At 37.7% G+C, this 15515-nt stretch overlaps 1 protein-coding gene across 1 annotated transcript in view; it reads right to left on the bottom strand.

The window, feature by feature from the left end:
* Positions 1–15515, bottom strand: part of Pde1a (phosphodiesterase 1A) — a 299343-nt gene that overhangs the window by 34540 nt on the left and 249288 nt on the right. Inside the window, exons 8-10 of the mRNA XM_035446645.1 lie at positions 6552–6677; positions 3074–3175; positions 2848–2968 (exon numbers count right to left, since the gene is read on the bottom strand). Coding sequence (XP_035302536.1) covers positions 2848–2968; positions 3074–3175; positions 6552–6677 — 349 coding nt within the window. The remainder of the gene's footprint in view (positions 1–2847; positions 2969–3073; positions 3176–6551; positions 6678–15515) is intronic.

Here is a 15515-nt window from a genome sequence, read left to right as displayed (position 1 = left end):
CAACACTGTGGAGCCATTTCTTAATTAATGATTGATAGGATAGGGCCCAGCCCATTTTGGGTACTGTCACCTCTAGGCAGGTGGTTCTGGGTTGTCTAAAAAAAGCAAGCTGAGCAAACCATGGAAAGCAAGATAGCAAGTAGTGTCCCTATGTAATCCTGCTTCAGTTTCTGCCCTGGCTTCCCATGATAATGCTGTAACTTGTAAGATATAATAAACTCCTTCCTCCCCAATCTGCTTTTGGTCAGTATTTTTGTCACAGCCACAGAAAATGAACTGCAGAACTCATTAACATGGACTATTTGTGCATTTATACATTACATATATATATTATATAATATATATATATATATAATAATGTATGTACACATATGTATATATAATGAAAATCTATCTTACTATACTTTCTTGTTTTCTTGGTGGTTTTATAGGAATTTAGCTAAATGTATTCCTTAGTAGTTTGTTCTATACTCTCATAAGTAATATGTTTTAAACTTAATTTTCAAGTTGTTCCTTGCTTGTGTAGAGAACTACAATTGATTCTACAACCTTGTAAAACCATGTGTGGATTCTGCTGTTTTTGCAACAACACAAGTTTCATTTTATCCACTCTGTTCTTTATTTCCTTTGAGAACTCATTTGTACTGATTAGGACATCAAATGAAACACTTAATAGAAATATAGTTGATACTCTGATCTAAGAATAAAAATGTTCTGCATTTCACCTTGAAGTATTAGTTATGAGCCTTTGACCCTTTATTAGGCTAAGAAATATTTTCTAACTACTTTGGTGGGATTTTCTGTATCAAAATGTTGGATTTTGTTAATTGCATTCTGTGGGTCTATTGACATGACAATGTGATTTTCCTGTTTATTCTTTTAATATAGTTCAGTGTAATTAAAAAAATGCTCGACATGCAAGCTGAAGCCATGCTATGTATTCTTTTACAATATTATTGGATTTGACTTGCTAATATTTTAAGAGTTCCCCATCTAGAATCATGGCAGATATGGGTTATAATTTCCTTTATTTGAAATATCTTTGCCTGGTTTTATGAGAGATATGCTGCCAATTTCTTTTCTTCCTCTATCATGATTTTCTGTGTATAGATGTTTTGCCTGTATGTATGTGTGTATGCTACATGTGTGTTTGGTGCCCTCAGAAGCCAGAAATGATCCATCAGATTCCCTAATACTGAAGTTTACAGATGCTGTGAGCAGCCATGTGAGTGCTGGGAATTGAACCCAGGACCTTTTCTTCTGGAAGAGCAGCCAGTCCTCTTGACTGTTGGACCATCTTACTAGCATAAATCCTGGGTTTTCTTATTTGGAACTGTATTTTAAATTCATCTAAAATGTAAGTACATGAATATATTCAATTTGTAGCTTTGTTTTATGTCTAATTTACCAATTTATATCTTTCTCAAAGAGTTAAGCAGTTTTATTTCCATTATCAATATTTTTGGCATAAATTGTGCATACCATTTCATACCCCTTTGACATACATATGCTCTATTATAATAATTCATCTTCCATGTATATTTCTTCATTCTTTTGATCCTGCAAGTAATTTCATTACTTTTCATGATGTCAGTTTTTTTCTGTATTAATTTGGGATATTGCTTTTCTTTGCTCTGTTTCAGTGCTTTTTGGTTTAATATTTATTACCTCCTCTTCAACTTATTTTAGTTCAATTCTCTTAAATTTCACCTACATTCTTAAGTTAAAAATAGATAAGAGATTTTGAACTTTTGTCTTTTTAAGCAATGAAATTATATAATTCTACAAAGTGCCCTGTAAGTACAGTCTTAGTTCAGTCAACAGATTGCCCCATGTTATGCTTTTAACATTTTTTCACACCTATGCAATGAAATTCACAATACCATGGACAATGAAGTTCATAGGAGATTTGGGGTTCATATTCATAACCCAGGAAGGTGACATATAGGACATATAGACCTAGGGACCTTATAGACACCCATGTCTGGAAGACTCTCTACCCTTTTCTTAACTGCTTTATCTGGCCATTATCATATTAAACCCTTTATGATAAAATTCTAATTGTCAGGGTAGTAATAGCCCTTAGTTCTATGGCCTAACAAATTACCAACTCTAGAATGGTTTGTAAGACTGAATTTGTAGCTAGCTGTTCGGAAACCGATATTTCTATGCCCTATGGCTGCACTTGGGACTGCAGTCTGGAGCGGAGCCTATCCTTTGGAAGGCTGGGGCTTTAACTTGCAGCATTTAAGCCAGTCTTGAGTAGTTAGCGTCACATTTACACTACAGTATCCGGACTTTAGATTTGGAGATGTTAGACAGAGCAGGGACACTGCCCAGAAAACAATTTGCACATGGCTGCAGTGGAGAGAAGGGCTCTCCTCTCCTCCAGGCTAATACTCGTTTCAGTCAGGCATGTGTCTGCTCAGCTTCATTTTCCTCAGCCTCCTTTGCAGCTGCACATGGGGTTAGATTTTGAGCAGGGAGATAAACATAGAAGTTTGTGTATCCTCCCCTTGTCTTTTCATTGTGCAAGCCATTTGCATCTCCAATCTCAAACCTCTTAGTAACATAATAATTCTAACCTGTTTTTCTATTCCTTTCTTTTCCTGACTGCCATGTTCTCATGTTGGAGGCATCAATCTCTTTAAAAGACATTTGGTACTAGTTTGAGTTATCTAATGTATTTCTCTAACACATAACTAAATTCTCCCAAGCACCCTTATTGTGTGCTTTGACTAATTAAAAATAAAAGTCCGAAGCATTGGATTCTGAAAAAAAAAACAAAAACAAAAACAAGTAATGTCAATATTCACAGTAGTGAACAAAGCACAGTGAAAAAGGCACCTGCCGGAAGAACTCCTCCATTAGGGCCATGGTCCACCTGTAGTGCAGCTCCCAAGTTTTGGCTGGGTGACTGATATCGGCTGCATGGAGTATCAGGGACATGGTTTTGGCTCTGTCAATCCTGCCAAACCAAAGAGATGTTTAAATTACCAGAACAAAATAATCACCTACTGTTTTCTAAGCCCAAGACCCCAGAACTTGAATATGACACAAGAAAACAACCTACCCTTCAGGCTGCTGCAAACTGTTTCTTATGTTTTTAATTTGCTGGAAATGGCCTGACATGTCGGTAGATAACACCATTTCAATCACTAAGTTCCGAAGATCCCTGCAGAGGCATCAGAAGGAGAATGGTTTATTTGACACCTCCTTAGCTTGGAGTGAGGCATTTCTGTAAATATCAATGACCACACTATTTTTCCTAACAATTATGAACACAGAGCTGTCCCCTTATAAATGGCATAGTGCTCAAGGAGTTTGGACATTGTTTTAGTCATTGACACTCAGGATTTGAGGAAGAAGAAGAAGAAGAAGAAGAAGAAGAAGAAGAAGAAGAAGAAGAAGAAGAAGAAGAAGAAGAAGAAGAAGAAGAAGAAACATGTCACTTAATATTCTCCTTAGAGGCCGGGCATTGGTGGTGCATGCCTTTAATCCCAGCACTCGGGAGGCAGAGGCAGGCGGATCTCTGTGAGTTCGAGGCCAGCCTGGTCTCCAGAGCGAGTGCCAGGATAAGCTCCAAAGCTACATAGAGAAACCCTGTCTCGAAAAACCAAAAAAAAAAAAAATTCTCCTTAGAAATGTGATGCTTTCCCTTTGTATGCCACATTTCATGCCAACTTATAATTACTAAGTTTAGTTTTTTTGTTTTTTTACTTGAAATGATAGTTGGACATTTTAAGGAAGCATTGTTATAAATATGATTATGTGTGTGGGTACATATACAAGTAGATGGCAATGCGCATGCACACTTTCCTGTGGAGGCCAGAAATCAGACTTCCAGGGGTACTGTCCAATTGTTTTTTGAAATACTCTTTTTCACTGGCATGGGGCTTGACAATTAGGCTAGGCAGGCTGGATAGCAAGTCCCAGGCATCCCGCTGTCTCTGCCTCCCCACGACTAAGATTTCAAGCATGTTCTACCACACCTGGCATTTTTACATGGGTTCTGGGGATTGAACTAAGGTCATTGTACTTGCATGGTACCTGCTTTAGTAACCGAGCCATCACCCTTGTCCCTAAATATACATTTGAATGCTTTAGAAGTAAGATATCTAATCAATGGGGCTTGAGAATATTCTAAATCTATGTGGCCAGCAAAATTAGTTGGCTTAATGCCCCCAGGAAAGCGACATAGAGGAGCATGGTTTCTCAAGGTCCTTCCTACACTTCCTCATTTTACCAGTAGTATTTATCCAGTCTATGTATAGACTTTGGACCATGTAGTTCCTTTGTCAGTACACTAAACATCTAATTGCTGTCATAGACCTGCAAAGGGCTATTAATCTTTCCCTCCAGAGGAGAGTTCATATGCTCAGTCATACAGCTAGGATGTGCCTGAGATAAGATTCAACCAGAATTCCCACTCCAAAAGCTGGCCCTTTAACCACTTCACAGTGTTCAGCAGCCATCACAGGCACTTCAGAGAAGTCCAGATGCTAATGAGAAGGGATAATTTTGGGTATCCAATCCTGTATAGCATAGACATATTCATTGGCACTGTTTAAACTTTTAGCCAAGATGCTATAGTGTAAATGCAGTGACCATATCACAAAGCCTATGTATGAGTAACACATTCTCATTCTAAGTAGAGAATCGAGTTATTCTATTAAGGATTCTATAGACAGACAACAAGTCAATTATATTTTGTTTTCACTGTGGAGCAAAGCATGGAGCAACTTGAACTATGATCTTGAATCAAAATATCTTTAGTTTGGCTGTGGTGATGGGTGATGCATGCTTTAATCTGAGCACCTGGGAGGCAAAGGCAGGTGTAACTGAGTTCAAGGTTATTCTGAAGCAAGTTCCTAGACATCCATTACTACACAGAAAAAAACCTCACCTCCCTAAATTTTTTTTACATAAAAGGTGATTTATTTTTCAAAACAGGAATATATTAGAATTTGTTATTGAAAATTGCATGTGCTCAGTTCAACCTTATTTTAGGTGAAAGCAACAAGACGTCAGTATTCTGCTATCATTTCTAATACTGGACAGCCTGCTTAGAATAATTTACCCAAGTATTCAGGTAAATAAAGGAATTGAAGGTAGTTAAGAAAATTATTCCCAATTACAGTTTTTAGTGAAATTTTTACCTGGATTCACATTAAATATCAACTTGAAACCATTTTGTTAGCTAAGTAGATTGAGACAAAAATTTTGTGAAATTATACAGTGTGATAAATATGCTATGTTTGCTTTTTGTTTTGTTTTTGAGACAGGGTTTCTCTGTTTAACAGCTGGGGCTGTAGTGGAACCAGCTCCGTAGACCAGGCTGGGCCTTGAACTCACAAAGATCCATCTGACTCTGCCTCATGAGTGCTGGGATTAAAGACGTGTACCACCATCACCACCCGGCTATGCTTTGCATTTAAATACTTGATAAATTCTAGATGTTATATTAATAGTCAAATTGTTACACAAGAGAAATACAGCTTCACATGTGAAATATTCTTATAAAAAGAGCAATTCTTTTATTTTTGATAAAAAAAGATTGAGAGCAGAAAAATCACAGGTCCTTGACAAGATAACCAGATTTTAGTGCTCAGTAATATTATATTGGTGTTATATCAGTAAATAGGTATTTTGTTGGTGATTAGAAAGTGTCAAATCTATTAAATTTTACAATCTAAGTGATTATTATACTATTTGCTAACTGAATAATACAAAAATGTCTGAAGTTACTGAAGAGAAACATAAAATAAAATGACAAAGAAAAAACTAGAGTAAATAAAAATCATACTGAAAGAAAAAGTTTGGTTTTTGTTTTTTTGTTTTGTGTTTTATTTTTGAAGACAGGGTTTCTCTATAGCTTTAGAACTTTCCCTGGAACTTGCTCTATAGACCAGACTGGTGTCGAACTCACAGAGATCTGCCTGTTTCTGCCTCCCAAGTGCTAGGATTAAAGGCAAGGGCCACCACCATCCCGCTGAATAAACAAGATTTAACATCAAGAAAGAAAAAAAAGATAATTCAACAGAAAGACAATGAAAGTTATTAATATACATTTTAGTCCTGGGAGAAGCATACAGTATTTTACTTCACACTGTGGGTCATGTTAGTATAGTTGTAAGTTTTGTTTATAGATGAAGGTTTTTACTTTTTTAAAGCTAAGCTGCACAACAGCAAAGTTAACTCGAGAGAAGAATGAACATGATGCTAAAATTTGGAATTTATATAAGCTACGTATTAGTTATAAAAATAAAATCCAAGCTCCACTACAAATGTCCTTAGGTATTTGAGGTATGAGATGTGGTCTTACACACTTGTGTGGGCACCACATCAATTTGAAGATAGTTATCCGTCTAGCAGACAAGACCCATGCCTCGACTGGGCCTTCAAAGGCCTGTTCCTAAGAGCATCTACTCAGCAGGTACTGAGCTTGTAATAAGGAGAAACCTGGTGTTTCACCTGCTTTCCTCACTTTAATAACATAACTTACGTTGTTCCTAAGGGTCAGTTTCCCTTGGGTTTTCTCTGAAACTCACCTCCAGTCATCTTTAGATAAATTTACAAAGATATTCATTTCTTCCTCTTGCATAAGTCGATAGGCTGCACTCACGTGGTGGTTCTCAAGCACCGAGCGGTCATTGTACAGAATGGCAACGTCTGACCTGGAAATTAAACATCCAGGTGACAATTTCTTCAGACTTTGAGATTTTTAACTGCAAATAATCAACTTTAAGTCATCTCACTCATTAAAATCCTATTACTGGACACAGAAAATCATGCTGAGTTACCTTTTAAACAACAGCATAAAAATTTAACATTTGAAGCAGACTTAAATGGTATAGCACTTTCTATTGTAATTCACGGCAGGGTTGCTGAAAATTCACTTTCCCGTTAGAGCATCTGCCTCCACCGTGTGGTTCTTTGGAAGTTACTGATCATGTCATGGCTTCTGTTCTGTTTTCTTTCCCCAAATGTCACAGAGTTCAAATCATGTAGTAAACTGTCTTTCAAGATTGGCTCTTTTCACTTACTAATATACATTTGAGTTTCAATCAGGTTGCTTTCTTATTCTTATTTTAAAACATTTTTTGTGTGTTTTAAATGAAAGTCCTTTAATAACCATGCCTTGTGCATATATTGTCCCTGTCTGTGTCTTGTCTTTTTATTTTCTCAACGATGTCTTTGACAGAACATTTTTAATTTTAACAAACTTCAGCTTTCAACTCTTACTTTCATACACTGTGCCTTTGGTGTTGTATTCTGTCATTATTAAACCCTGGGTCACATAATTTTTTGTGTTGTCTTTTGCAATGTTATGGTTTGTGTTTTATGCTTAAGTGTGTGATCCTTTCGAAGGATATGAGGTCTTTATCATAACACAGTTCATGCTGCCGAAGCAGGAAACTTGAAGGTATTTTATGCATTATAGAGATTTATTTCCCAGTGTTCTGGAGACCAGTTTGAAATGACAGTGGCATCATCTGGAAAGCTTCTTGCTGCATTTCTGGGCATCACATGGAAGAAGGGCAGAGAGATGGAGAGAGCAAAGGCTCTCTCAAGAACCTTTCATAATGGCAGTATGTTCATCCAGGGGGAGCTATGACCACCTACAAACTCCCAGTCAGGATTGGCCTCCCCTAGTTGGTGCATGAGGATTCTGTTTCCATCCCATGAATCTAGAGGCCACATTCAAACCATAGCAGTTTGCAGCTACTATGTGTCCTTTTTGCATGTAGATATCATGTTTAAACATCATTTACTGAAAAGATTCTTGTTCCAAAGCCCTAACTCCTTTGTCAAAGATCAGCCAACTAGGGGCTAGAGAGATGGGTCAGCAGTTACAAGGCATTTCAGAGGACCAAATTTCAATTCCCAGCACTACTGTCAGGAGCCTCATACTACCTATGTCTTCAGGTCCACAAGAGCGGCCCCTCAGGAACCAGCATACACATGACATACAAACATACACATAGGTAGTAAAAGTAAATTAATTAATTGGATAAAATAAATCTGTTTTTAAATCAATTAATTAAACACTATGGTCCATTTCTGTGCTTTTTAGTATATTCTATTTGTCTAAATGTCTATTCTTTCACTAAACCACATCTCTCACCTCAAACGAGATAACAGTCGATTTAAGAGCCAAATATGAGGGATTGTGGCTCAGGAAACCAGATTCTGTTTACCTCCAAACCCTACATTTTAACATTGTAACAATTAGGACATTTGGAAAATACATTGATAGAAGCCATCAGGTAGGTGGGGCACAGAGGTGAAGGGAAATCTTAGCTCAGGCCTCAGATGCCACCTGATGCCATCCTTAGCCCTTTGGCTATGGAGAATGGGCTGTGTACATTCCAAAGGATGTACTAATGGCTACAAAGTTGTTAGATCACTCACAGAGGAGGTCAATAAAAGGCTATGAAGGGGGCCTAAGATGGCCCAATGTAATTTGGCTCTGGACTTACAACCTTTTAACTTTTCTACATTGTTAAATTTCTAATAAGTTAATTAACCTTGCAAAAGTTGAGAGCAAGGGATGTGTGTGTGTGTGTGTGTGTGTGTGTGTGTGTGTGTGTGTGTGTGTGTGTGTGTATGTGTGTTTTCAGGAACTTTCACAGTTGTAAACTTTGAAGTGAGGGGGAATAGTCCTCTAACTTTATGTACTTTCACATTATATTATCTATTCTAGAGCTGTTCTTTCTCCATTCAAACTTTAGAAAATGTCAGCAAAACAAATATACTAAATTAAGATCTGATTGGGATAGTACTAGATCTGTAGATCAACTTGGGTCAGGTCAAATAACATTTTGACCAAACTGAATCTTTGCACTTACGAACATGAATTACCTCTTAACTCTGTTTCTTCCATCAGTATCTTTCGGTTTTCCTACTCTAGATGTTTCTACACATTTTGTCAGATTTATACCAAGCATTTCAGTTTGAGGATGCTAATGTAAATGGTACCTCCATTTGTTTGTCTCCGGTGGCAATAAAGCAGTTGACTCAGAATGCCACACTCAATTCCCCTCCTGTCCTGCAACCCTGCTGTATCACTTCAGCAGGAGGGCTTGCTTTGTTCTTGTTCCATCAGTTCTTTCAGACATGGTACACAATCATGTCATTGTAAACAGATAATTTTATTTCTTCCTTCTCAGTACAAGCAATCCTATTTTATTGCCTTATTGTGTTGGCTAGTACATGCAGCCATATTGAAAGTCTGGGGTGAAGATGGGATATCCTTCCTTTTTCTTGATTTAGTAGAAAATTCCACATTGATCACCATTAGAGATGATGTGATTTTCAAGGTTTTTGTAGATTCTCATGTTTCCAATTTATTTACAGATGGAAAAATGCAAAGATTTGCTATAGCATAACCTTTTGAAATAATACATTATTCAGTGAATAGACTGCTTACTATTACTTATTAGTTCATATATTTACCATTTTTGTTTAAAGTTTACTCTTGGTCATTTTCCAGAATATAATACATGCTATTAATGGTTGTCCCTATGTAATGTAATTCTTCTTATTAACTTATTCCTTTTGTGTAGGTAAGATTTTAGGACCAAGTCTTGTTGGACCAACATCTCCTGACTGCTCCCATTTGTAGCCATTTGACTACTCCCATTTGACTACCCCTCCACTTGAGGACATATTCTTTATCAAGTTGAGGATATTGTCAACTCTTTCTAGTTTATTAGATTTGGAGCATGAATGGATGTTGGATTTTGTCAAATATTTTTCTACATATCTTGGCATGACCCCATTTCTTCTTTAGATTATGGATTGAATTTCATGTGTTGAATCAGAGATAGCTTGCATACCTGGGGTAGTAGGTGATGATGCTAATTTTCCCTTTAATTATCATACTTCAAATATCTATATGCCCCTTCCTTTCCATTTAAAATGCTAATATCTGTAATATAATCAAAATATCCAAGAGAAAAAAGCTAGCTCATCCATCCTTATTCAGTCAGTGAATGACTAGCCTCTTTTTGCCCTATTTCAAGTAGTTAATTACATCTTCATTCCTTTGACCCCAATTTACTTTAGGTAGGGGATAAAGAGTATGATGGAAATCACTTTCTCCCACACATTTCTATGATTAAATCTGAATATTGCAAATGCACTTTCTGTAAATTAAAATGGAGAAAGTTGTTTTCAACACAAGTTTATAGTAGATATCTTGCTCGTAAGCTGCTGAATTCATCAAGAGGCTTTTATTTCTCACTTGCCTATTATTTTCATATAATTTAAACTCCCAAATAATAAGCTACTTCAAATTTCTTGGATGTACTTGATATAGCCCAAGGTATCGAGTGGTTACAAGGGTTCTCAGTTCTGTAAAGTGGAGTCTTGGATTTTTCATTCCCTCCTCCTAGAATGTCAGGTAAGGAATAGAAGCAGAACCCTTGTGTGCAATGTCTTCAGGTGCTGAGCCAGCCACACAAGTTAGCACAACTGAAGTGATCAGCAGTAGGGATAAGAGGCAAGAGAAAGCTAAAGCCCACAGCAACTCCACTACTATAGGGTCCTAGAACCTATTACCTCTTGCATTCCTTTTTCTTCCTAGATACCTTTGCTATGTGTGTTGGTTGGTTTTAGGTCAATTTGATATGTTAGACTAATTGGAAAGAAAGACTCTCATACAACAAGGACATCTGTTTAACAATGTTCATAGCAGTACTATTTGTAATAGCCAGAACCTGGAAGCAACCTAGATGCCCCCTCAACTGGATAGAGAAAATGTGGTAGGTTTACACAATGGAGTCCTACTCAGCAGAAAAAAAACCACAATGGAATCTTGAAATTTGTAGGAAAATGGATGGAACTAGAAGAAACCATTCTGAGAAAGGTAAACCAATCACAAAAAGACAAACATGGTATGTACTCACTCATATGTGGATTTTAGACATAGAGTAAAGGATTACCAGCCTACAATCCACACTGCCAGAGAAGCTAGTAAACAGGGAGGACCCTAAGAGAGACATACATAATCCCCTGGAGAGGGGGAAAGGGACAAGATCTCCTGAGAAAATTGGGAGCATGAAAGGAGGGGGGAGGGAGCTAGGAGAATGAGAAGGGGAGAAGAGGAGGGGTGAGGAGGACATGACAGAGCAGAAAGGTTGAGTCAGGCAATGAATAGAAGAAAACAAGAAATGAGATATCATAATAGAGGGAGACATTTTAGGTTTAAAGAGTAATCAGACACTAAGGAAATGTCTGGAGATCTACAAAGATGACACCAACTAACAATCTAAGCAACAGAGGAGAGGCTACCTTAAATGCCCTCCCCTGATAATGAGATTGATGACTGACTTATATGCCATCCTATAGCCTTCATGCAGCAGCTGGTAGAAGTAGAAGCAGACACCACAACTAATTACTGAACTGAACTGGAATCCAGTTTCAGAGAAGGACGAATGATGAGCAAAGGTGTCGAGACCAGGCTGGTGAAACCCACAGAAACAGCTGGCCTTAACAACAGGAGCTCTTGGTCCCCAGACTGAATGCTGGGATACCAGCATGAGACTGATCCAGACCACAGGAACATGCATTTCAGTGAGGAGACCTCAGAAATCTTCAGGACCTTCTGTAGTAGTTCAGTACTTATTGCTAGCATAGGTGTGGACTTTGGGAGCCCATCCCACATGGAGGGTTACTCCCTGAGCCAAGACACATGGGGGTGATCCTAGGCCCTATCCCAAAGTATATGACACTCTGAAGACCCCCTATGGAAGGCATCACCCTCCCTTGGGAGCAGAAAGGGTATGTGATAGGTAGGGTTTTAGTTGGGGGGATGGCAAGGGAGGAGGGGAGGGAGACGGAACTGGGATTGACATGTAAAACAATCTTGTTTCTAATTCAAATTAAAAAATAAAAGACTCAAGTAAAAATATCCCTCCATAACATTGGCCTGTAGGCAGACCAGTGGGCCATTTTGTTGATAAATGATGGATGCTGGAGAGCCTGGCCCTTTGTGGGCCATACCATACCTGGCATGGTGGTGGGTTGTATAACAAAGCAGGCTGAGTGAGCTAGTAAGCAGCACTCCTCCATGGCTGCCTCTGCTTCAGTTCCTGCCTCCAGGTTTTTGCCTTGAGTCCCTACTCTGACTTCTGTCAGTGAAACAGTACAACCTGAGAGTTGTAAGATGAAAGAGACCCTTTCCTTCTCAAGCTGCTTTTTTCTCATAGTGTTTTATCACAGCACTAGAAAACCTGACTAAGATGCCTTGGTAAGAAACTGGGTTGCAAAAAAACTGCGCTGTCTCTGGCTTTTGATGGAAAGAGTTTTAGTTACAACCTCTCACACGATACTGAATGTTTAGTGATGAGCAGGTAAAGAAGGAACCATCATTGTTACTAAAACAATACAAAAAGATGGGTGACTTTGAAGATGATTGCTTCTTTGTAGTAATGTGGACTGTAAAAGTCATGTTGTCTACTGAACTGAACTGGAATCCAGTTGCAGAAAAGAGCGAGTGATGAGCAAAGGGGTCCAGACCAGGCTGGTGAAACCCACAGAAACAGCTGACCTGAATAAGGAGGAGCTCTTGGTCCCCAAACTGATAGCTGGGAAAGCAGCATGGGACTGATCCAAACCCCATGAAAATGGTTGTCAGTGAGGAGACCTCAGAAATCTATGGGGCCTCCTGTAATAATAGATCAGTACTTATCCCTAGCATAGGTATGGAATTTGGAAGCCCATCCCACACTGAGGGATACTCCCTGAGCCAAGACAAATGGGGGTGGGCCTAGCCCTATCCCAAAGGGAATGACAGACTCTGAAGACCCCCTATGGAAGGCATCACCCTCCTTTGGGAGCAGAAAGGGTATGTGATAGGTAGAGTTTTAGTTGAGGGGATGTAGGGGAGGAGAGGAGGGAGAGGGAACTGGAATTGACATGTAAAACAATCTTGTTATTAATTCAAATGAAAAGAAATGAAAAAAATTCATGTTGTCTGCATTATACAGACAAGGTATTTTTAAAAGAAAAACCCCCTGCAATCTGACATCTCCTGCAAGCAGTGTATTCAAGAACATCTAATACTCTACCAGATAAAACAAGCCTTTTTTTTTGTTAACTCAGCATGAGTGAATTGGGCTATCAGTTACTACATTAATCACTCACTCTTGTGCATCCTGCATCATGATAAAGGGGAAATTGTGTGTATGTGTACATGTAGTATATGTGTATGTGTGTGTGTGTGCCTAACTAACATCATAGATCTTCTAACAATCTCACAACCTAAAACTCACTTAACTGTCAATCATAGCTCAAAACAAAGGAAGCTCAAAACATGTAATTTTATCTAAGGGATAGTTAAATCAATATTAACTGAACAAAATACCACATGCATTTCTAGATATTTGCTGATTAGAGGAAAAACTATGGTTTTCCAATAATCTCAGTTGTATCACGTGGACACTCATATATCTATTGCAGTATTTTCAACGTTATTATATGATACAGCTATGAGTATCACTTCCTCTCTGAGGAACAAGTAAAGCTGTGTTTTTGAACCAGATTTAGCATAGCAAAGTATGTACTTGCTTTGTCTCATAAATCCAAGAAGCATGCTGAGAATACGGCATGGTCTTAATGTTTGATGGTCTTTATTGCTAAGAAAAGAACAAGACTCCAAGTAACATGTAGTATCCATGGTAACATGTAGCTCGGCATTTGCTGTTCACAAAGGGAAAATTAATTCCATTTATTTACACTTTCAAGGATTTTGTGCATTATAATAGCTTTAGTGAACTCAAATGTAGTCTTTCCCCACGTTCTCAATCATTTTCAGCCATTTTGTTTCTACGGTAAATGTGTCTCCATTTTAGAAAACTCTCTAAATCCAAACAGCATGAGAATTATAAAATAAAACAGAGTTAATGTTATTACTGACATTTGGCTGCAGTTCTATGAGCTCAAAATGTTATACTGTTGCATGTTTTGTCATTGAAATAATGTTTTAATAGAACTTTCAACTTCATGTAGAATGGCTCCATTAAATAATTGATGCTGGTAGACAATTTATAAGAAAAGCAGTAAAATATAAGACCATACTTCCTCCTGCCATCATCATCCTTTCCTTCTCCCTTCTCCTTGTGGCATCCTTCTCTCCCTCAACTAATTCCTTTGCTTCCTCATCCTTCTCCATCACTTAAATAAGTTGAATTTCTTCACCCTGCTGCACATAATTATAGAAAATGAAGCTACATGTGATGTCACAGGACCCAGAGCAGAAAGGGCAAGCATTGCTCTCTGGTTACAAGGTCACCTGCTCCCTTTACCAAACCCAGGAACTGTTTGCCTATAAAAAGCCCAGCTCAGTAATGATCTCTCTTTATGTAACTCTTCCTTGTTATAGAGTCTGTAGGACAAAAAGTCTTCAGTAAGCAACATTGATATAGATGCTCTTCTTTCCATTTTACTCATAATACAATAAAAGGTGTTCTCTTTACTCTGAAAAATGCATTAATAACATTCCTACTTTATAGCCACTTTCCAAGCTTCTTTTTCCCCCTTATTTCTATATCATACAAGGTAACATTATTTAAATATCAAGAATGAAAATGAGTTCTCAAGACACCAGAAAACATGGAGGGACCTTAAACACATGTTGCTAAGTGGAAAAAAAAACAGCTTAGGATACATATTGTCTAATTTCAACATGACATTTTGGAAAAGGCAAAACTAACCCAATCTTTAAAAACTATGTATGTGTTCCCAATGGTAACACAAGGAGAGAAATAAGCAAAGAAGATGGGATATTTAAATCACTAAAATTATAGTGGGGTACATTAAACATTTATCAAAATACATAAAATTGTAAACAGTCTGGACCCTAAAATAAAGCAAGGACTTTAATTAGTAGTCTATCAATATTAGCTTACTAATTGTAACTAGAGTTCCATAACAAGGCAAGCCATAAACAGATTGTAGGGCAAATCTGCAGGGTGGGTGGGTTGAACATATAGAAACTTTGTGCTCCATGGTCAGCTTTTTTCTATAAATCTGAAGTTGCTCTAAGAAATGGTTTATCAAAACAAAACAAATAAATGACCAAAATAACAATATCGGACCATGTGGAAAGAGGGATACTAGGGAATGGATAGGTTTAGGTATGGATGTGTGTCAGTGTAGTTGGGAAGAGTAAGGGTAGAAGGGCCAGCTAAGACTGTATATAAAAAGGCCATCCAGAAAGCTGATAATTCACTAATTAAAAATGAAATAGAATTTGAGTGCAGGTAGCTCTATGGGTACATAAAGCTGCTTCTAGAAGATATGTTCTTAAATAAAATTCAAGCAGGGAATACCTTCATATGAGGCATGGTCAGGGAGTTTCTCAAGCCCCCAAAACAATTCAGATAAATATTAATGCTGTTGATTTTCCACCATAACTAGATAATAAGAACTTATTGCTTAATGAAACATCATACATTCTAGTCTCAGACACAGAAAAATTACATCATGGCAGAGGGAGAGATCATTGG

The sequence above is a fragment of the Cricetulus griseus genome, chromosome 6, assembly GCF_003668045.3.
Source record: "Cricetulus griseus strain 17A/GY chromosome 6, alternate assembly CriGri-PICRH-1.0, whole genome shotgun sequence".
NCBI classification, from domain to species: domain Eukaryota; kingdom Metazoa; phylum Chordata; class Mammalia; order Rodentia; family Cricetidae; genus Cricetulus; species Cricetulus griseus.
The sequence above is the reverse complement of the archived record's forward strand: the minus strand, read 5'-3'. Positions and strand labels throughout refer to the sequence as shown.